The sequence below is a fragment of the Corvus cornix genome, chromosome 3 (genome assembly GCF_000738735.6).
Source record: "Corvus cornix cornix isolate S_Up_H32 chromosome 3, ASM73873v5, whole genome shotgun sequence".
NCBI classification, from domain to species: domain Eukaryota; kingdom Metazoa; phylum Chordata; class Aves; order Passeriformes; family Corvidae; genus Corvus; species Corvus cornix.
In genome coordinates this window covers 11,199,234-11,222,615 of record NC_047056.1, presented here as the reverse complement: position 1 = coordinate 11,222,615, position 23,382 = coordinate 11,199,234, and the positions used below count along the sequence as shown (strand labels likewise).

The 23,382-nt window shown below is 40.6% G+C and overlaps 1 protein-coding gene across 11 annotated transcripts in view; it reads left to right on the top strand.

Annotated features, from left to right (window-relative positions):
* EHBP1 (EH domain binding protein 1) overlaps window positions 1–23,382 on the top strand; it is a 211,591-nt gene that overhangs the window by 42,908 nt on the left and 145,301 nt on the right. For all 11 annotated transcript variants that reach the window (XM_039568463.1, XM_039568461.1, XM_039568460.1 and 8 more), the window contains exon 5: window positions 3,669–3,722. In XM_039568463.1, coding sequence (XP_039424397.1) covers window positions 3,669–3,722 — 54 coding nt within the window. The remainder of the gene's footprint in view (window positions 1–3,668; window positions 3,723–23,382) is intronic.

Genomic DNA, 23,382 nt, shown 5'->3' with positions numbered 1-23,382 from the left:
AAGAGAGGAAAAAAAGGGTAGAGAAGAAAGGCTCTAAAATTTAGTTGAGAATACTGAAAGGAACATCAGGCTGAGACAGGAAAATGGGACCCATGTCTTGGTATTAAAACTGACGATTCCTTTTTTACGTAGTAAAATGAGGAGGAGCAACAAGCTGTTCAGTCCACTTGTCCTAATGCTTACGGTTTTCAATTCATGGTGAAACCATGAGTATTGGATAGAGTGTAGTTCTGCATCTGTGGTGTATTGGTGAAGCAAATACGAAGTATCAAAAAAGTATCTCTTGCCAACACCCTTCACATTACAGTGAGATGTGAGGCAATTTGTTCCTTGATCTTTTTAGGTAATTTTCATTATCATTTGCTTTTAGGAAGGAGGATGGGAATGAGGTCTGTTTATAAACTCTTGACTTTAGGTGTTTCCATCTTGTATCTGGCTTGCAGGTGAGGCGAGGTTTTGTGTGCCCTGTTACCAGAGAGTGCTTTCGTACAGTGAGCATTCCAAAGGCTGCTATGACCATTACTCCTGGAGTTATTCTTCCTTGGAACGGCATTTTTTTTTCTGAAAGCATAATCAGTTGTATAGTCCTCGAATAATAGTTTGCTAGGTAACTCCCGTGAGTTTTATGTGGGAAATAAATGGAGAATATGGATTAGCCAGTGAGGGAAGTATGTGGTGTTGCGGCTTTTTAAAATTGGTATTTACTCTCTTCAAATCCAAAATAGGATGAAAGATTAGCCAGATTTATAGAAACATCACCTGTTACGGAGACCCCATGTGGAAATGTTAGCCCAAAGTGTGACATGTTGTTTGCAATAGAACCTGTGTTATGGCTGTAATCATACAAGTATCTGTTTACATGACCACGTAACAGAGTTCTAAGTTAGTTAGAAATAGGACTCTCTATGCTGCTCCTTGGTCTTCTGATAAAAGCATTTTAATGGAAGAGTGAAGCCACTGATGTGTCTGTTGCGAGAAGATGCTGAGGCTTATCTATATAAAATTTTTCAGGGTTTTCTGTTTCTAGAAACATTTTAAAGCTAACAAGAAACATGGCTTTTTTTTTTTTTTTAAAATCTGGATTCACCTTTAAATCTGAAATATCCTACACATATGCAAAGTATCCATATCTCAGCATATTTCTTACTCTCTGAACCTTTGGTAAGGTTGTTCATTAGAGAAGTCCTTGAAGCTTTTAAGGGCTGTTTTGGGGCCATACACTGCATTTATCTTCCTAAAGTATTCACAACTTGCTTTCAAGTGTGTGCTAAAATGTTGAACATTACAAAGTCTTTGCATTATATGGTGTTATTTTGCTCTTTCAGATGATCAGAAATACTCAGCAGAGCACCTGGTTCTGTAGCCCTCAGAGGTGTGAGTTAGTTTTATTGCCACTGACAGAGAGCCTGGTTTGTCTTTATAGATTATTGCCTTGCACAAATAAAACAAGGAATGTTTTGTTTGTTACATGGGATAATAAAATATTGGACCCTGACTTTAGAAGCAGTTTTAGGTCAGCCTGCAAACTTGTACTAATAGCTTTTGGGGGAGTAAGGGGAAAAAAATTGAGCAGGATGAAATATTTAAGAGTTGAGTCATTTCTTATGGAGTAGCTTATTAAAACATAAAGTGGTTAATGATCCCATTAAATCTCATTATGTCATTTCATGCTGTATCAAAGGAAGCAATTAAACAGAAAGGTAATTGCCTCAGGTTAACTCCTAAAAATTTTAAGTATTTAAGAGCTGGATTACAGAAAGTTACATCTTTAGAATTTATCTAGTATACACCAAACCCTCAGGTATTGTGTACTTTACTTACATAATGAAGAATTCCACAAACCTGATTAATGTGATGGAGATATAATTACATAATCTGGTATTTACAAGACATTAATTGGGACATGGAGATACCTTAATATAATTCTTTATGTATCTACTTGCCCTTCTGTCCTTATGTTTACTGGTACAGCATGTTTTGACACTCATTTGTAGTATTTAAATTATTCTGTTTTTTAAAAAAAACTCTTAAAAGATTTATTCATCTATAAAAATGAACCATCCGTTTTGACATAAGTTTTTAGCAACATCTTGTATTCTTTCACTGGAAGTGTTTTACAGGGGAGCTGCACAGGGAACCCACTTGGCTGGGATTTAGAGGAAGGATGTGCAGGAGGAGATGGGATGATATCCTCCTTGAAGTGTTATTGTAGTTCATCCAAAGAGGAGGTTTATTTAAGAGCACACTTCCCAAGTTTTTTGTGTACTGGAAAAATAATGAAAAAAAAATTGTTTTCTCTGTTTGTTGGCACTATAAGCCTGTTACTTACAAATTATTTTATTTTGTGTATTCCAAGAGAACTAGTTAAAAAGTGGTACAGTACCTCTCCCCACTGTCTGACTTCTAAGCAAAACTGAAGTGAAACAAGGGTTAAAGCAAAGGCTAAGGTAAGATGAGTCAAGAGGATTAAATGTGAGGCTTGTAGCATTCTGGATAGAAAGGAAAGATGGTACTAATGGATATAAGGTAGGAGCAAGATATCATGATGAGTGTTGTTAATTTAGAGCAGCAAGATGATTCCATGCTTGCTGTAGTGTCAGGACCAGTTGCCAAATAATAGCAAGAAAACTGCTGATGCTGAGGGGTCTCATATATGATGTTGGGAAATGCTGATGATATGGAAGTGACATTTATCTGCAAGTACGTATAGCATGCAAGCATGGGGGGCAAAGGAGTAATTGAGTGTTTTCCTGTAACTAGAAATAGTAGGATAGAATTGAGGTACAGCAGAAGTCAAAAGAAAGACTTAAGACACGTTATGTTAGTGGAGAATCTAATTTGCTAGAGGAGTAGAAGTTCTGTTGCAGTTGTTCAGAAGCAGGACTGGATGATTAATTATATTTTTTTTTAAGAAGTATTTTGTTTAAAGTAGGATCCTTGATAGAGGCATGAGAGGAATGACTTACTGTCTTCTCCACTGTTATTTTACTTTCAGACAACAACAATACAGGCCACTCCAGCAGACTGAAAGCTCATTAAATTAAAAAGAAAGCGCCAAATATATGAACTTCATTGTTATTTTTCTTCCTGTTAGTTAAAATGTTTTCTGATCCTCACATGTGATACAATAGGAATGTTGTGAACTCAGGATAAATATTTAAGAAATCTGCAGTGGAAGGAGGTGCTGTGCTGAAACTGTGACTGGATCTCTGCTTGTGCTCATAGAGTCTGGGCATAAGGAGGTTGGGGTGTGCATCTTCTCACTCCAGCTGAAAGCAAGGGACTCCCTGCACTGTTATCTGCAAGATTTAGATTTGTTGTGTTTATTTGGGAGGTGGAACTCAAGAATTAAAGAGAGATTTATCTTTTTATCTTTTTTCTTTTTTTTTTTTCACACTGGATGAAAGGAAACAATTACAGGCCTTTATCAGCATCAACCTCATGTTTGTGTCTGTAGGAGTCTCTATTAAATCCTCACTGGCAATTTTACCTCAACTTGTTCATCATATAATGGACATCCAATGAAGCCTATATCCTAGCTAAAATATTTCCATCTGTCATCTTCTATGGGTAAAAATAATTCGGAGTATATGGAAATCTTGGCTGTGTTGCAATCTCTTGCATCCTGGATTATTTTTAGACTCAAATTCTCTGGTTTGTTTTTCTAGGATCCCCACGCTGAAGAGTTTGAAGACAAGGAATGGATGTTTGTCATAGAGAATGTAAGATGGAATGTTTTTATGGATTTTTTATATGTATAAGACTTAATCATTTAAAAAGATTAAAAGTTGTCCAGATGCTGAAAAAGTCTTGAATAAAATTTGAGCAGCTGAATCACAGTAGATCCTAGTTCTGTAGTAATGAGGGCTTATTAAAATACCTATTGTTATGTTACCATTAAAATACAGGAGAGGGGAGTGCTATACTGCACTGCTTGGATTCCTTCCCTGTAAGCATCAGTCTGCCTTGCATTAGTTTGCTGTGAGCAATGGAGTAAACAAGTTAGAGTTGGGTTATGACTCACTGTTTTATGGGCTGTGACACATTATTTGTGTATGAGCAGGGCAGGGAACAAGTCAGAGCTGGGTTATGACATCTGTACTTCCCAGATGGCACTGTACCCTTCTGGGGTTGAATGACACTCTTTAGGGATGAGCAGAGCTTCATTGCTTGCCTTTGATAGGTAATTTGGGGCAGGATGGGGCAGGAGGTCACGTAGTGAGGAGTGCGAGTCACGAGGTGCTCCCTGGGATCCAGTCTCGCCCTCTGCGTGTCCTGTGCACCGAGTGAAAACCCAAAAGCTGCTCCTGTGAATCTCTGACTCCTCCAAGTCAGGAGCTCCCAGAACTTCATGGAGAGCTGAGTTCCTGAGGGCTGTACAAACAACAGGCTCTGCCAAACTGCAAATGCTTGAGATTGCATAGAGCAAGTGCTTCATGAAGTACTTTTTTCCTTTCCCTTCTCTGTGCTGGGGAGCAGCTTCCGCTCTGGGGCTGCCTGGGTCGAAAAAAGGAGAAGCTGCTTTACCTGGGGTTTTCTTGAAGAGGAAACTTTGTTTTGAAATACATTTTAAAGGATTGCAGTATCAAAACAGAGTGTTTATTGCTCATTAATATAGTTTCATTATGGACTGTTTCTCAGTAATATGATTTAACTTTTATATTGCTTTTAAAAAAGAAAATGCTCTTCTACCAAGTAGTACCATGTAGCACTGAAGTGTGGGGATGCAATGGATTTTGCATGGTATCTTTTTGTACCTAAAAATGCTTTTTCTTGTCAATATTGGAAAATGATATGAATGTCTAAAGCTAAGGTTTATTCTTATTACCAGTAAGCTAACATTTAAAAGGGCTGAAAGCAATGTGCTTTATTTCTACTTTTGTTTTAAATGTCAAGTTTCTATTTTCACTTACAACACTTGTTAACACAAAACACGGTTTAGTTACTGTTTCCTGGAGTTTCCTTTTCTTTCTCATGTAGTTTATTTTAATCAGGAAAGTCTCCATCCCCAATTGTCACTTTACAAGTAGCTTGGGATAAAACAATGTCAGTGTGTTTCTCAGCCAGCCCCTCTGGGTATAGCTGGATTTCCTATGACGTTGCAGATGATTTTTTTCAGGATTTTATATGGGGCATGTAGACTGACTTTGTGTCCTGCTTTCTTTACGTGTTGGTGTATTCCATGTAGAGGGGGCAGCAGTGCATCTGCTGTTCTTGCTCTCTGCCTCACACCTTCGCTGAGCTGTGCAGGGCAATCTTCTTGTTATGTGGGAACTTCTTTACAACCTCAGTTGTGCTGTTAGTTCATCTCACAAGAACTGCCAAATAGTCACTGGTAGGTAGATGTTCATTCTTTGGAGGATATAGAAATAGTATCCTCAGAATAATAAATTTAATAAATAGTTACGCTGCAAAAATTATTGTGGGCTAAAGCAACTGTGAAACTGGCTGCTTTCAATCACCTCTTTCTCCCTTTTTTTTTTTTTTTTTTTTAAATGCTGGAAGAGGTGGAGAAACTCTTTTCCCAGAGTAACAGCTCCACTTAGTGGTGGATGAAAACATGTTCATCGGTTCGAGCAAGGGACAAATGATCCTATGGCTGGCTGACATTCCAGAGCATGGAACACCTGCCTGTTAGAAATAGGGGAGCTGGGGAGGCCGGAGGTTGATCTCCTCACTCCTTAAATTGTAGGCATTTACCCTCTTTGGGCTTAATGTATGATTTGCCTGGTTTTACAACAATGTATTCATCATCAACCTGACAAGACCAGGTTACCTTTGGGAAGCATAGGGGCATTTACAATCCTTTGAGACCTTTTCCTTTCTGTCTGAGGAAGTTCTCTGCCCTGAGAGGCTGCAGGGTTTCACTTCCTCTGTGGTCAGCAGCACTCATAACACAAAATACTGAAGTCTGAAGAGCTTAGGGATGTGCTTGAATTGTGAAGCTATCTGAATTCTGCTAAAAATTTTGAGTTTGTTTCTTTTTTTAACTAGTATTAAAAGTCAATCTTGAAAATAATTTTGTAATGCTTCAGTATTAATGAGCAAAGACCAGGTAAAAGAGATATTCAACTGCAGTTTGATGCCTCTGCTGGCAGATACTACCAAATTCCAAACAAGTTTATGCTGCCCTTTCAGAGGGATTCTTAAGTAGTGATGAGGTAATTTGTGCAAGAAAGCCATGCTGTAAATGAAAATCAAACAAAATACTTGTTTGTTGTGGTTATTTTCTTGTTTGGGGTATATGTACATTACTTCATGGTCCATTACCTTGGTTATTTTCGATTTTTTTTCTAGCTGTATTTTTATTGCCCTAGTCACTCTGTATTTGTGTTTTAGTAGGTGAACTTTGTCATCCACTGTATGTATAATCCATAAATAGTTTGATCATAGAGCAGTTTCTTTCCATTTAAATCTTGGTATTCATTTTCCATCGGCCTTTTCCACGTCTTTATCTCCTTCACAGCTGTGTTCTTTGTATATTTACTGATAACTTTCTTGTCTCTAATTTCATCTCTCTTTGACCACACTCTGTGTAATTGATTATCTGCTTTTACTTCATGAGGCAGTTCTTGGAATTCTCTTGGGGATTTTTATGTTCTTCTGACTAGTAACATTGGATGTTCAGGTTGGCTGTTGCAAGTAGGAGAGAAAGAAATCATAACTGAGAGTAAGACTAGCCCATGTGTGGAGTGGTAATAGACTTTCAAAATCTTACGGACTGGTATTAGTGTATTTTTCCTATTCCATTTAGAGAACAAGGGCTAGTTGCCTTCCATTTTATAAGCCCCTTGCTTTAGTAAGTGATTTTTCTCTCTCATTGTTTCTATGGGTAACTTGAATATATGCTGTTTCCACATGTGGTTCCTTTCACTGAGCTCATTGAGTGTCCTCTCAGAGGTGCCAGGGGGGAGGGCAGTTTTAGTCAACTTACACCTCTGAGAAGCATTCAGCTGACCCAAAGTTTGGGCTGTGTTTCTTCGTCTCTGCAAATTGTTTAGCTAATGGAATGAGAAAGGGATAGGAGGGAAGAGAGGTTTAAATTGGTCCAAAGATGTGAAAGCTTTCACTGGCTCTGTGTACAAGAACTTTGTCTCAAATAAAGGTATCTGAAGCGATGGAAAAATGTCCTTTTGCTTCCTAGCATGCTCAAAGTACATAAGAACATCTACTGAGGACAAACCATAATGTTTACTTGTTTGCTGGCAGTTTTGTAGACAGTTACTTCCTACATTCTTAATGGAACGGAAAGATCCACGGAATGTTTTCCAACTTGAAAATGCACAGACTATGAAACAAGTTTTCCAGCTTTTTGTCAAAAATACTTTTTTTTTTTGTCAAAAATATTTTTTGAGCCCATGTTTGTGTCTCTAATAGCACAGTAATATATTCCAAAATTCATAGTAGGCTTCTCCATCTTCCCACCTGGGCCTTTGTTTCTTTTTTGTCTGTAGGTCATTCCCAGGGCTCAGGGCTGTGGTGAGCAAGCCCTTTCCAGCAGGAAATTCCTCTGACAATAATTGCTGTTATTCCTGATATGAACTGTAGCCCTCTTTTTTATGTGGCAGGCCTATTAAAACTCGGTCTTTGCTAACAACAGAAGAGGACATCCCAGACCTACTGATTTGGCAGATGAATGCAGGAAAATGCCCCACCTGTTGTTGAAGCTTTGCTCATAGATTCCTGTAAGCTGGGGCTGGAGGCAGCCTCACCTGACCTGCACTGTTGCCTCAAGGCAGCATAATTCCAGACAAACACTTGCCTAAACAGTTTTTAAAAAAAAAAAATAAGGTGGGCTCTCTGCAGCACTGCCAGTCAGCCTCTTCCAAAGCTCCATTGTCCTTGTTGGGAATCGTTCTGGCCCAGATCTTTGTTGATAGACTTTAAGGCTGCTCTTCATTTTTTTAGCAATTACAGCTCTGGACAACAGATTCTGCTTTCCGTGTGGCTGGAGGCTCCCTCCTTCTGGCCTCTGACTAATCAACCCCAATGATGTGACAGCGGTTATGTGTGGGATTTCACTTTCCATGATTTCATTAGCAGATCATTAGCATTCTCTTTCCACAGATTCATTTATGTGAGTGAGTGCTCAGTGTCCTGCTCTGCTTCTGCTGCCTGTGGCTTTCAGTGACTGGCAGCGCCCAGCTCTGCTTGCACTCTGTCACCTGCCTGGGGAAGCATGCCAGGCAGAATTTCCAGGCTGTTCTTGTATTGAGATCTAGGAGACTGAACTGACTTCTGCATCTGTCTTTTCTAGAGAGTATTCCAAAATGCTTTGATGCCTTTTTAGACACTGTTTTCTAATGGTGCCTTTTTGAATATGCCCACTGAAACTTCTGCAATGAGAGAAAAAAAGAGTCTAGAATTTGCTGTTCATGCTGGCCTGCAGGGAAGAGCTACAAAGAATAACAAGTTTAAGCTGAAAAAATGAGATTTGACTTTGCCTTCTGTCTCGCTCTTGTGTAACTTCGGGAACCCTAACCTAGAAGGAGTTCTGAATTGGCCTCCACTCAAATATCAGCAAAGCCTCGGAATGAAAGAACCATTAGAAAATGTTACAGAACATTTGACATAATCCAGCTTCATTTTATTGGTATGTGTGTGTTCTTTTGTGGTTGTCATCCCCCAGTCCACCCTTCCCCCCGTTGCCTCTGAAATTCTGGATCATGGTTGCTTATGATGATTTCTCATTTTGAATGCCCTGGAGCATGTTTTATCACTCACAGGTTTGGGGAGATTATTTCTCTCTCTTAAAATGCCTGGCATGACACCACAAATAAAGGTGATAAATAAGGTGAAAGTAATGGGAAAGAGAGGGTAGGTGGTGGGATATAGAAATGCATTTGTTTCTAGTCTTAAAGGAGACCAATTTTAAATGTGATACAATAAAATGAGGTATTACCAAAAAGTTAGGTTCTCATCAGATACAGCTCTGAATATGCTGTTTTCCAGATGAAGCTTTTTTGAGAAATAACTCATTTGAATAGGAACAGTAATTAGCCCAGAATTTTGGTAAAATCATACTTTTTTGCTGAGTGGTTGAATATTTTTTACTACAGTACTGCTGCAACACTTAACTCTGCAAGTGCAAGTTTTGCTTTACATCTGAATGAAAGCCCGAGTCTAATCTTTCCACCTGTTTCTGGAAATAGATGTTGGGAAGCAAATGCCAGCATAGGGCAGGGAACTGAAATTCTGAGTACTGCTGATGCCGTTTGCTGGAAGAACCTGGGGGAAAAGACTGACATAGGAATAGGGTAATTCCTTCCTTGCTGATCCATTGCTATACCAGAATTTATTACAAAATCTTGGCTATCTCGTCTAGTGCATCTTTGTAGCATGTGTCTACATTGGTCTAAATTGGCTATTTCCTTTATTTAAGAGAAAGTAGTAAAAACCTCTCTATCCATTCGTTTTGTATTTTTTGCTTGAAGTAATTTTTTGCTTAAAATAATAATTGATCGGGTTAGCTTTTTTCTGAATTAAATGTCTGCATTTAATGTATTTAGAATAGCTCATAGTTCAGACATGCTTTCCTGGTCCTTTAATTCCCCTGTCATATTCTGCTGTGTGTGATTATGTGAACTGTGACTGGCTGCCTGTGTAAATTAGGCTGAGTATTCTGGTCTAGATATAGCTAGGAATTAAATGCTGCTTTGTCAGCTGTCTCACTCTTGTTCTGCTTTAAATGAAATAGAGATTCAGAAAACTTGTTTTACTTTTAGTTTTTGCTTACATTAAATATTTAGCACTTTGTTCTAGTTGAGAAATCTCCGAGATTAGGCCTTTGGAGCAAAACTTGCAGAAATTGTTGTCTTGATTGGCTGCTCTGGCTGTAAAGGAGCCAGGGTAGGAAATCTTTCTCAGAGGCCTGATCCTGTGCTTTTCCAGTAATACATATTTGTTCCTTCTGTGCTCCATGATGGTATTTCTGGGCAATTTTATTTAAAATGGGAATATGATTAGGGGCAGAGTCCTGACTCCAGAAAAGAGCAGGAGAGAGGCTTCTGCACAGAGTGGATCACCCTGGTTTGGGGTGTCTGAGAGTGGGTGATTCCCCTGTGTATCCACACTGACCCTTTGGGAGTCCCTTACCTAAACAATCCCCTTGGATTTTTGGCATCTTCTCTGAAAAGTACAGAAGGTAATGGAAGTAGATTGCACACTTGAGTTCTGCTGGAAAAATCTTACACCAAGTGCTGTAGGACAAGTAAATGACCACCTGTATTTAGGGCAAGTGTTACATGAGGAAGGCCTGAAAGACTGTGGGTGTTTTCCCCTCTATTCGGCCCAGCACAAAGGGGAGGCACCAGCAGCCCTGATTCTGGGTAGGCATTGTGAGGGCAGGAGCTCCATAAACTTTCCTAAGGAGCATTGTCAATTAATTGATATTTTGACCTGCAGCCACCCTGGTATCCCAAAGCAAAGCCTGTTAGTGTTCACTCAGGACATAAAGGACATTGCAGACAGCAAGTGTTTCCTTCTGACCAAAACAAGACTGTACCCAGATCACCTGGAATTAGGGCCACTGTGAATAATTTCTTTCATTAATATGTAATAACCTATTAAAGCAGAGCTGAGAGATGACAGAAATCTTATTTCAATAAGAATTTTAGAGAAATTGTTAAAACAACTGCTAATATCTAATTAACTTTTTACACTTTTAATAGCATTTTTTATCTTCAATGAGTGTGAAATTTGAGTCCATCCAACTCTTCTCTACTGTGCTTTTTCAAAAATAGTTATGAAAGTTTTCTTCTGTTATTTGATCTTCATCTCCTAAACGAAATGCAGTGCCCAAACTGTTCTTTAAATAGTGTTGTTTCTGATGCTGTGTTAATAGCTGCACCAAGTGCATCTGTATCAAAGATAATGTGGCAGATGATATGGCAGTTTTGAAAACTGTATTACAGCATTTGGGCATACCATTTTCTGGTGAAGGAAACAGCTCATTTTCTGATGTTTGTCCTACGGTTACATGGGAGGGTCTTGCAAATGGCAGCTGGAAAGAGAAGGCCCCTGGGCTCCAGGCAGAGCATCCTGGGTGTGAGGCTCTGGCTTTGTAGCTCACAAAGTGTGGTACAATAACACACATGGCAACATTTAATTTATACAGTTATTATTGATTCACAGCAGTAAAGTACAACTGTTTTCTAAATTGCTTAGAACCATTTTGTTTGGGTTTTTGAGGGGAGGCTATTTCCTGCTAGAAGAATCTGTCTCCTATAGCTGAGTTGTACAAGACAGCTGATTGGAGTTGCTATCAGTGGTGTCCTTTGCCAGCTGGAGGGGGGAAGCTGATAAACAAGGCAGACAGCTTTGGAAACAAACCTCTAACACCACATTAGGCATGTTTAAAACCAGCAGTGTGTTTCAGCCACTCTTAGCATATGTTTATTCATAGAAAATCAGCAGTAAAATACACTTGCCAGCACATGCAAGAGCCGGAGTCTGCATGAGGTCCTTTCTCTTTCAGACATCAAATACACAAGAGTGTCTTGGTAATTGTTTTACAGTGGGGTTCTAATCATACTCCAGGCATAAGCTGAGCCAAGCAACTTGCCTTTTAATAGAAAAGTATTTGCTTTTAAGCTTGTTCAGCTTGCCACATTTTTTCTGGTTTTCATGTGTCTGGTTTTTATGTGTTTTTACATCTCCATACAGTCACGGCTGTGTGTTTGCTCTTGGTGCGGTTCAGAATATCATTATGTAAAATACCACTGTCTGGGGCAGCATTATGATGGATAAATTTCATTTTTGACCTGGTAGCTATACGGTGTTAAAACAGCAGCATATGCTGCTGCCATGTAGTACAAAATATTCAGTGTGGAAAATGGAAAAAATGGCAATGCATTTAATGAAAAATATTTTTGACATAAGTCACCTTCAAAGGCAGATAATCTGGGAGTCAAATTGAATATTTTGGTTGATTTGAGATAATACCTTGCAATTGCATGTGCTCAAGGTACGGAAATAAGTGTCAAAAAAAGAATTAAAATATCCATTATTGTGTAAAATGTAGCTCTGCATTAAGTAACTGGATAGGATTGTACATGCAAGCAGTTGTAATTTAACTGAGAGCATATTATTTAAAAACAGTGGCCAGCAGCAGAACTATAGCCAGCTGACAGGAAAATAAGAGTTCTGGCCTCCTGAAAACCCTTGTTATTAGGAAAACCATCTGGCAGTGTAATAGCTCTGAGTGTTATTTCTTTCAGCCTCTTATCTTTGCTTGTTAGCTGTCTTAATAGAGTTTAATATAATAGAAATTAATTGACCTCCATAACTTAATTGATGACATTTCATTCATTTCCCTCCCAGCATATTCTTCATTCTGAATTGATGCTGCACCATCATATTGTGTGTTTCGTGTGAAGTTTCTCCTTTCTCGTTGTTTTGCTTTATCTATATCTGAGCCAAATTGCTTCTTGTATCTTGACAGGCAGTAGAAACGAGCTTTTTCTGGTTTAGCTTAGGTGTGGTGGCAACCTGAGTCTTGGCTGGAAAGATTGCCCGGATAAAACGGTATTGAATAAGGTGCCATAAATGGCATTTTGTAACTTATCAGTATTTTCTCTTGTTTCCATGTACTAGCATAAATATAAGATTAAACCAAATTTTTGCCAAATTTCGGACCCATACAAAGTTGCATCCCTGAACTCAAAGGTTGCTGTTCTGAGCACAGCGGGCTATATGTCCTGGTTCTGGCCAGGACAGGGTTAATTTTTGCAGTCTAGGAGGGGAACAGCGGAGGATGATTTTTTCCAGCTTCTCACTCCTTTTTCCTCTTTCAGGCCTGTTACAACAGCTTTTGGGAAATTTGAATTTCCCTTGGATGCTAAAGAAAGCATTTTCTTGTTGCTATTTCTGCTATGACTCCTCAGTGCAGTCCACACCTGCTTAGAGTCAGGACAGAGATTTCTGGGAAGGTCATTCAAAGATCTGCCCCAAGGGTGGATAGTCATGGGTGGTATGGAATGTGGGAGAAAATGGTCCAGTATTCAGGGAAATTCTCTGCTCTGATGGTTTGGAAGTTCACCCCTGAACAACTACAGGCAAAGTGACAGAATATTTGCAAGGCTGTGGCAACTCCAGAGAGGAGCAACTTATTGCAGTGTGCTGGGCCCTAGCTGCTCTTCACCAGACACAGTTCAATACTGGACAGCACCCTCAGGGGGAGGAGGAGGAAATCAGACCTGCTGGCACCGTGGCCACTCAAACTGAGCTGAACCAGGGGGACAGTTGGTAGCAGCTGGTCTTACACAGAAGGAGAAATCCAAGGCAAGATCAGTTTGCATAGTGAGGGATGAAGAGGAAGCAGGGCCCTCACAACAGGAGGAAGAGGCAGGGCCAGAGATGATCACCCGATCCCTATCCCAGACTGAGCTGTGAGATTAAGATTTTGGCCGCCAGTCTGGGCAGCCCCTGGTGACCTGGCTGCTCCGATGCTGGGATATCGTGGCCCATGGTATGAAGGCCAAGCACCTGGGATCCCTGTCCTGGGATGTGGGCATTGACCAGGGAATTGGGAAGAGGACAGGAACTCTGAGTCTCTGGAGGCAACTCCTGCCAAGTGTGAGGGAAAGGTGTTCTCCCGTGGATTATCCAGTAGTGCACACAGGCAGGTGGAATGCCACAGAGAAAGGTATCCGGTACCTGAGACAATCAGCTGCAGTGAAGGTAATCTATAGGGCTTCAAATTACAAGAGTCCCCTGTAGATCCAGATGAGGTCCAGCTGACACAATCAACGTGATGCAAATTTGTAAGGAGCGTGCGTTGTCGTGTGCCAACTCACTGGCATTGATGTCAATGAAAGGAGAACAAACAGTTCTTCAGGTGACTGCCTGACTCCAGCAATATGAAAGCCATCTCTTTGCCTCCCTACCGACCTGCACCTCGGCTGTGGAAAGACTAAGACTGTGAAGAGACTGGAAAGACTCAAGCAAGTTAGAGAGGAAACGTCCCATGTCCCACCAGTACAGACCAGAGCCTCTGCTACTGGGAGCAAGTACCCCCCTGCTTGAGAGAGAGAGTTCACACCCTGAGGTACCCTGGGGTTTTACCTGCATGACCACGTGGAGGACAGGAGGAAGTGGGATGGAAAACCCACCTCTGCCCTGGCAGCATGGGGATGTGAGTTGAGAGGAAGAATGACCACCACAGGAAATTCTTCAAGGGTAAATGCCACACCAGTTTCCAGTGGGCAAGTCCTCAGACAGGAGGGAAGAGGCAGAGAGCAAGTGGAGCGTGGTTTGGAGAGTCTCAGTGGGAACACTAAATTGGGCACTACCATTCCTAAACCACAGCACTATACTTCAGCAATGTTTCTCACATTTTCCAGTGGCTTGAAAAGTTTTACATATATATATATATGTATACACCAAGCATGATTCATGTGAAGTCTGAAGATGGTACGCAGTTGTGTGTTACATTGCACTGTTAAATAGCAGTATTTCTGCTTCTGGAGGATTTTCTCCCTCCGGACTAGAACTGAGAACAAACCAACCTGCCTTTCCTGGCAGTGTGGCAGAATGGCAGACTGAGCAGGATGGATGCCAGGTTTTCCAAGTTTGTTTTAATACCCTGTGCAACTTAGCCTGAGATAGGAAACAGCTGTGTCTGACTCTGAGGACTTTGCCTGCTAAAAATAAATACACTTACTAGTTTCCCAAGATTTTCTTTAAAGACTCAGTTTTTATATATAGTTTTAATGATTTATACTATAAGAGTATTCTGCTCAGCAAGGGATAAGATTAAAGAAACTCTTAAAGCTTTGTTCCCTAAAGCAAAACAACTCCATGAAACAGTCTCCAGTCACAGGAAGGCACAGCACAAAATTCAAAGAACACATACAATATTTACCAAACCAGAAGCGATGTTGAAAACTGTGTGAAGAATTGTGTCTCCTGTTTTTATCTGCAGATCCCTGAAATGAAAATTAATTATAGTTGCAATTTTTTTCCTGTTGAAGAGTGAGAAGTTACTTGGAATGTGAGATATGTGTTTTCCATGTTTGAGTGCTAAATAAATTCAGAAAAGAATACAAAAAGAACATAGAAATCAACTACCATCTAAATCTTTATCTGACAAAACCCTATACCTTTTCACCTCTCTTCCCCACTCCCAGGTTGGTTTTGTTTTTTTCCCCCCAATGCTACTGTTCCAGTATTTGCTTTCCTTTTTTATATCTCTCCGTGAAAATGAGAAGTCCAAGATGCAAGACATGGCTAATGACAATGGCAAGGGGACACCAAGGGAGACTGGAAGGTCAGGCACTGCGGGCAGCAGGGAGAACATGGCTCTTCAGCATATTATACTTTGGAACCACACCCTTTCAGAATTGAAGAGAATTGTGTCTTCATCATTCAGAAAATCATATTCATTCAAATCATATTTTCTTGATATTTTCATTGCAACTGCAAGATGGAAGGTGCTATTTTAAGTGACAGCCGAATTTCTGGAAGTCATACCGTGGATGGACACGATCTGGGAAGACACATCTGGGTGATCTTTAGTCTCATCCCTACCATGCAAAACTTGTCTGTGCCCTATGGCATGTGCAAAACATTTTCCTATAGTAGCAAAGTTGCCACAATTTTTAGAAAGACATCATTCTTTTTCATTGGAAAAAAAGTCTGTCTTGATGCATTGGAAAGTGAGAAGGAAGTTGAGGGAGGGAATTCTGCCCCTCTTCTTAGTCCTGGAGAGGCCTCATCTGGAGTGTTGTGTCCAGTTCTGGGTCCCTCTGTACAAGAGAGACCTGGAGCTCCTGGAGTGAATCCACAGGAGGGCTATGGAGATGGTGTGTGGTCTGGAACACCTCCGTTATGAGGGCAGGCTGAGGGAGCTGGGCCTGTTTGGGCTGAAGAAGACTGTAAGGGGTTCTTACCAATGTGTATCAGTATTCAAAGGAGGGTGTTAAGAGGATGGAGCCAGGCTCTTCTTGGTGTTGTCGAGCAATAGGATGAGAGGCAACAAGCAGGAACTGGAACAAAGGAAGCCCTACCTGACCATGAGGAGGAAAAATTTCACTGAGATGGTGACTGAGCACTAGAAAGGCTACCCAGAAAGGTGGTGGAGTCTCCCTCACTGGAGATGGACATCCATCTGGACAACGTCCTAGGTAATGTGCTCTAGGGGACCCTGTTTGAACAGCGAGGTTGGACTAGATGATCCCAACCACAGTCCCTCCGCACCTTGCCCATTCGGGGAATCTGTGATTCTTTGAAAGAGGGTTTTACTTTGGTTTTGGTTGGTTGTTTTTCTACCTGTCAGGCAAAGATAAGTTGGAGTAACAGGCTGTGGTTTAGAGCTGATGGTATGTGGTGATACAGTTTCTATATGGAAAGGTCAATTGTGTGAGTGGGATTGAATACTTGTGCTGAAGAATGATTTATCAGGGCATGGTTGCTTCAAGTCACTGAGTAATGCTGAAGATACTCATCACTATCACTGCAAGGAAGAGCTGTCACGTTATCTTCAAGTTCAGTATGAGTATAGATTAATAATCTTTAGCTTAGTTTGATTTGAAGCTGGGTATGGTGGCACACAAAACTGTGTTTAAACTGTGTTTATTCTCCCCATCTTCTTGTGAAACCCCCACCCTATGACACCCTTCTTGTCCCACTGCTAGCTGGGAAGCTTTTGACTGGTTGTTAAGGCTGTTCTCCACTGGTGCACAGCGATGAGCAACATGATGGCAGAAACAATTCTGGAGCCTGCTGATCCAAAATGGCAAGAAACAGGAACAGCTTCTGCATGGTGGTGCCAGCTGTTAGGCTGGACCTTAGAATTTAAAAGGAAGGAAAAGAAATGGTGTGGGACCACCATCTCTTAGCATCTGGATTTTCCCCAAAGCTTTAAATCAGAGCAGAGTTTAATCCAGCCTGAACAGAGTGTTCTGGTGAAAGCCCTTGCAGAACGCTAACTTTGCATAGTGCTGGCAGTGTGCTACAACCACTTGATGGCAGCCTTTGATTTGGTACATGCCTCATTAGCCGGAGCACAGTGCAGTGTGGCTGTAGTATTTGTAATGGAATAACACGTAAGAACTAAAGACTGCAAGGTATCTGGTTAATGTAGAGATGAAATGAATGAAACAGCAAGGCTAAGCTTTCCTGACCCTTCATGAGAGAATAGATGAAAAAAGGAAGAATGAGGTATTGTGCCGAAGGGAGATGATGAAATTCAAGATCCACACACATAATCTCTGGCTCAGCCTCTGAAATGTTAATCCCTGGCTAGAATTATTTGAGCTGTAGATTGCAATTTATCATCAAAATGGCACTGTGTCAAACAATACTTCTTGTATGTGTGATGTTTAGAACTATCCAATTTTAATATAAAATGGTTCACAGAGCACTGTCTTAACATTTAAGTAGCAACTCGTTAAGCTCAGGATATTTTTGCTTATTTATGTAGACTTGTGGTAATCATGTAGATTTCTATTCCATAGATCACTCTTTGGGTCTTTTAGCCATAGAGTATGTTTGAGGGAGTGAGCTATTTTGATCAGAGCAGTGACAGGTGATGGGACTACTTGATAGTAATTCTAACACAAAGTAGCCAGGATGTTTTTTTTTCGAGGTGCTCAGTTAATTCTTACAATGAAGAAATCTGCCTAAGATTTGTTGATGGCTTAAAAATCCCCAAGATTAAAGAATAATGTTTTGCCAAGTTGTGGAAACAATTATTTTGAGGTTACAAAAAATATTTTCTCATTATGTCTTACAAGCTAGAATACCCTTCAGGTTTTTCTTTACTTGCTTTTAAAGTATGCCAGTAGAGGGAGTAGAAAAATTACCATCCAGTAAGGATAAAATATTCAGCACTAAAATTCAGCCCTTTCTCCCATAGAAATCTTAGTTTTTCATACTGTAGTCCATTACTGAAAGTAAAAGAAGATAAACACAGTTCAGGTAGTTTCTGAAATGCAAGGCCATGTGAAAGGGCATAATTATTAGAGAAGAATGTGCAAATCCAAATACATATTTAGAAATACGAATTGCAATTGGGATTTTTTTCCCTGTAATAGTTACTGTTTGTTGGAAAATCACAAAGTGACTTTATTGTTACACCAGACCCCAACATGTTTTAGTGCATGCTAATTAATTAATTTCTCTGCATTTATTTTGAAAAGTGGCCTCTATATAAATGTATAATTAAATTGTGTAAGGCTTCTGCAAGCAGCTTAAAACTGGGGGGGAGTTGTTCCATATCTCACATTTTTTTGCTTAGAAAAGGTGAGGGACTGAATGAGGAGAAGGGAGGGAGCGGCATGTGAATCATGCCAACATGGCAAATTTGTAATTTCTCTGTGGAAGTTGTTTCAGAAAGTGCTGAGATTTGAAGCGGAAACTGGGATCTTCGCATGTTTAAAAAACTCTGTTTCCTTGTGGTGGTAATTCAAATCTCCTCTAAAAATATGCCAGTATCAACAAGAGATTTTCCAAGTCTTTGGTGTGTTTGGTTAGCAGGTATATGCCCGGCGTTCTGGGATCACAGGCCTGACTGAGCAGTCGTGATGGCTGTGAACTGAACTATGAAGGAGACATTTGTCTTGGAGTGGGACCTTTTGTGTTAATCCTTCCAACCTTTATATCCGAGCATTTCAGGATGATATTTAGTCAACGAATAACTTGTATTGTGCACTTGTGATCCCTCTCCATCAGAAATGGGTGACTGTGTGGAATAAGTAACAGTCTTAGACAAGAATTATTATTTTATTTTTTATTTTTCTTGCGCTGTGGCCATTTTTCCTCAGAGGCTGGTGCTTTAGTAGCACATATTGTTTCCAGGTTGGGATTTATAAGTGGGTATTCAGGAGATGAACATGATTACATTGACTGTAGCTGTTTATTTGTGCATGCAGTTGTTTTCTGTACACCCAAGATAAACATGTTATCAGAGTATTTCTGAGCACGGATATTCATGTCTTAAAATTACACATACCAATGAAGCTTCACTGCTGCCTGCACAGCCCAGACACAGTAGGCACAGAGTATATAAACACAGTCACTGGAGTTTTGCTGCTTTAGAAAAGGTATTTTTCTCCTCTGGCTGCCTTTTGCATGTCTCTGTGGTGTGAGTTGCTACATAAGATTGCTGGTTTTGGTTTTTGCTGCTGCATCAGCCTTGGTATTTTAGCTGTTCGGGCTTGCACTCACTGCCTTGCTGAGGCTGTGCCTCCGTGTGAGTTCTGTGAGTTACAAGGAGAACAGTCATGCTTTCAGAAATGGGCATGGGACAACATTGCACAAAGGTTTATTTTGTGCTGCAGCATCTATTTTTATTGGATGGTTAAAGTTTTTGCAACTTAAAACCAGTCATCCCTTAGTTAAGTCTATGGTTTTGGGTTTCTTTGGGTTAAAAATATGTTCAAAACTTTACATCTTTACGAGAATCCAGAAAGCTGTACTTCATTCTTTCACACGGCTGTGAAAGATAAGACTTGTGTTTGATAAATGGGGAGTTCAAATTTGGTTTGGTAGTGGCCTTTATACCAGCTATTCTGATCCCTAAATTACCTATGAATTTGAGGATCAGATTTGATTAATTTGGTAACATTGAGCTATTTAAATGTTTAAACTTCCATTACATTCAAGATGCCTGATTAAAATTCTTGTGTCCCGTTTTGCAGCATGGTGCTAATTAAACGTAAAATCTGTCTTTAAACCTGAAATTGTACAGAAGCAAGTCACAACAAATCTTGATAGTGTTTTGTGTTCTGGCTGGAAATGGTACGAAGAACAGCTTTTAGATTTTTCCGGGATGTGTACATGGATTTCACTGTCAGGGTTTAAAAATTATTTTCTTCTAAGTAAAGATTTCAAATCGCTGTACATAAAAGGAACAGAAGAGTTTTTTAACTTCTTGTCTCCGAATTTTTTTTCTAAGTAATTCTTCTGTATTTTAGAGCTACAGATATGGGGAAAGAAAACAAATCCACATTTATGTACAGTGCCCGTGGATTTTTTTACTGAAGCAAAGCTAATGGCTGTCAACAAAACTTCTTTCTGAGCTTACTATGATGTCTGGCTTCTATGTTTCTTTATAAGGAGTGTACTAAAAATAAATAGTGGTAATCAATCTCTGCTATGCTTTTAACTTAAAGTTTGTCTTTCAAAGGAACCCCAAATTTAGGTGCCTGAGCAAATTTTGACTGGATAGCATCAAACCCGAACAGAATTTTGCTGTACATGTTGTGAGCTTCTGCATTCCTGAGCTAATTGGATGTAAAGTGTCACGTAGAATTGTAGTATCTGTTGGTGAACCTGGGCAGACAATAATAATTACTAGGTTGAAGCTTGTTTTCTGTTGAAGCCCAACAGTATACCCTAGTTTTTGTTTAGGATAGGTCTGGTTTAATGCTAGTTTACGATTATTACTCACAGGGCATTATCATTTCAGATCTGTGCATCTACTTTTAAGGTACGCCAATTGCTGTAATTAATTAAAGTGCTGCAGATGCTGCTGGTTAAGCCAATTTAAAGAACAGAGCGTGAATTTCCAGTTATGTGAGCTAGATAATGATAATGCCTTAACGTGGCAGTCGCTCCTGTGAGCCAATTACTGCTCAGATAGCTGAAGCAGGGCTGTGGTTCACTCTCTGCCTCCGTCCATTCCGAGAAGACACGTCTCCTTTTTATGCCTTTTGTTGCTGAGTAATCTCAGTTTTCCTCCCTGGTTGTGGGGTGGTCCGACTGACAGCTTTTACTCTTAATAAGCTTAGAGGTAATAATCCCAGTCCTGTAGGTCACATGTACAATATGCCTTTTAGTTTCATTTTTTCCTGCTCTAGTTTTGCCAAAACATCAGGGTCCCTGTAATATTATACGAGTGCTGTTGCCGACTACTTGGGACTGAAGCACTACTTTCTGATAATTTATTAATGCATATGTCTCATAAGTGCTTCTATGTGACAATAATTATGAGATTAGGTCTGCTTGTGTTTGTGGGTGTTTTTAGTTTTGTTTTTTATTTGCTTTTTTTGTGGAATATTTTTAAGTATGGATGGATCAAATATTAAGTTAATTAACACTGAGATTTTTTTCAAATCCGTAAGTTAGGCTAACTTCACAGCCAAGAAGTAGAGAAGAAAATACTTTCATTCAAGATATTCTATATTCCTTAATTTATTCTCGTATTTGTTTTAGATGGCAACATGCTGTATTAATAAACAAGCCATCAGGAAGATCTCTGCCTTTTGTACACATGTGAACTCGTTTCTAGGGGAGCTTTAGAAATGTTGACAGTGCTTGTGCCTGTAACACTCCAGGAATGTTCATGGGGTAGCTGGAATGTGGAGAACAAGATCCTTTTAAATGAATGTGTAAAAACTGATTATTTGAAACCGGTATTTACTTCGTAGCGCTTATTTTTATGAGTTATAAATTGTGCAAGTCTAATACTAATGAATTTAGATATTTTTAGTAAGTGGGAAGGGGTGTAATATGTGACATACCTGCTGTTTGGCTTGTCAATGCCCAATTTAAAGTTTCAGGCTTTGACTGGGGACGACCTGTGCCATGAAACATTTCTGTACTTCTCGAGGCAGCTCTGCGGCTGTGTCAGGTACGCTGGAGCAGGGCTGCTGAGGTACGAATGCCCTCAGGAGCGGCAGCCTCTCAGCACCGTGGAGGGGCTGAACCTGAGGGAAATGAGTGCAGCCGGGTTCATATGCAAAGTGGGGAGAGAGTGGAATTTTCCCAGAATCGAAGCAGAAAGAACAGGTTTTCATCCTGTGTCTGTAAAAGTAAAGCCTTAAAGGTCTGGGAGGCCTCAGAGAGCCTGGGGTAGATGTGTGGAGAACGGGCCCTGGAGAGAAACAGGGGAACATTGTTTTGTAGTGCTTGAAGCTTGGGCCCAGACAGAGAAGGAGGAGGAAATTGGCTGCAAAGGAGAGTCCATAATTTCTGTGAGGGAGTGGAAGAGAACGGAGTGCACTACTTAGATGTCTCTGGCCTCATTCCAGAGAATGGAAATAAAGACAAGAAAGTGCCTGTGAGCATTTATTGCTTTGTCCTTTTGTGTGTTCTTACGTGACCTGAAGCAAAGGAAAAAAAAAAAATCTCTTTGGAGTTCCTTAAAGAAAAAAAAAAATCTTTGTCTCAGTTCAACCATCCTCTGTCTGCAAGGACGGGGACCTGAGTTCACACAGGCTGGAACAGGAAGTATAAATCTCCACACAATACTGCATAAAAATGCAATCACATGTGATGGCTGAACCATTCTCAGTATGCTGCTGTCAACTCCGTCCTCCCTGCTCCCCACTTTGTGTGCAGCAGCCCCTCCATGTGCCCATGCTGGTGCTCACCTGGCCTTCGGACAACTCAGTCTGACCCACTGTGGGGGTTTTGTTTTTTCTGGATGAGTTTTCTGCTGGTTTAGTGAGAGGAACTGGGTAGTGAAAGAAGAGCCAGTAAAATGCCATGGCTGGTGCAAGGCAGGAGCCTGTGGCTGGAAAAGTGGGATGCAGGTAGGAGATGTGTTCAGAGACAGGCGCTGTCTGACGGGCTGCAGGGTCAGGCAGAGGTTGTTCAGTTGTGCCTCTGCTCTGGATGAGGGCCACGAGGAGGGATGGGTGTTCCTAGGACCCCTCATGCTTCTCATGCCCTGCAGGAGCTCACACCCTGTGCTGCAGCGTGGCTGCTCCACATGGGCCTGGCTGCCTTCGCTGGCCCTTTCCTGTCCACTCCCTGCACCATATTAGAGCTGGAGGGACCTTGCTCCAGATGGGTTATTGGGCTCTTCAGATAGCTGCCAGCTAGCAAACATCTCCCTTCATGGGGAGCAGAGACTTTCTGCTCAGAGACCATGCAGTAACCTGCTTTGGTCAAATTTCCATCTGTTCTCTCCTGCTGTCCTCTCATCCAGCACTGTGGTATTTCAGGGGCACCCCAAGAAATCGCCTTCTTCCATGTGAAGCACTAGCTGTCCTTTCTAAGCCAAACTTGCATCAAGTTTCCCTTGCTTTGGGCTGTTTCTAGCCTCGTGCTGTGGTAGGACTCTCTCTCCTTAGGAGTGAAATGCAAACTCTTAAGTTCATGCTTTCATTTTGGTGATGTGTAAGAAAGATACTGAATAGACTTATTTTTGTGGCATAGGAACATTAGCAAAGGTTTTATAAGACCATCAATTGTTGTTGGAAGTTTAGAACAGAATTAAAGTATGGCCAGACCTCCTCCTAACCTGCGTAAGAGCTGCCCTTACTCCGTATAGTTATACTAAAAATAAATCCCCTCTTGCAACAGTATCATAATGCCCTGCATGCGTGTGTGTTCCTGTGTGCTCGTGTTTGTTTTCATGTGCTGTAAACCCCAAGATAGAATCTCCTGGTTTATAAGGGCTAATAATTTGTTCCCAAATTTAACAAGGTGCTT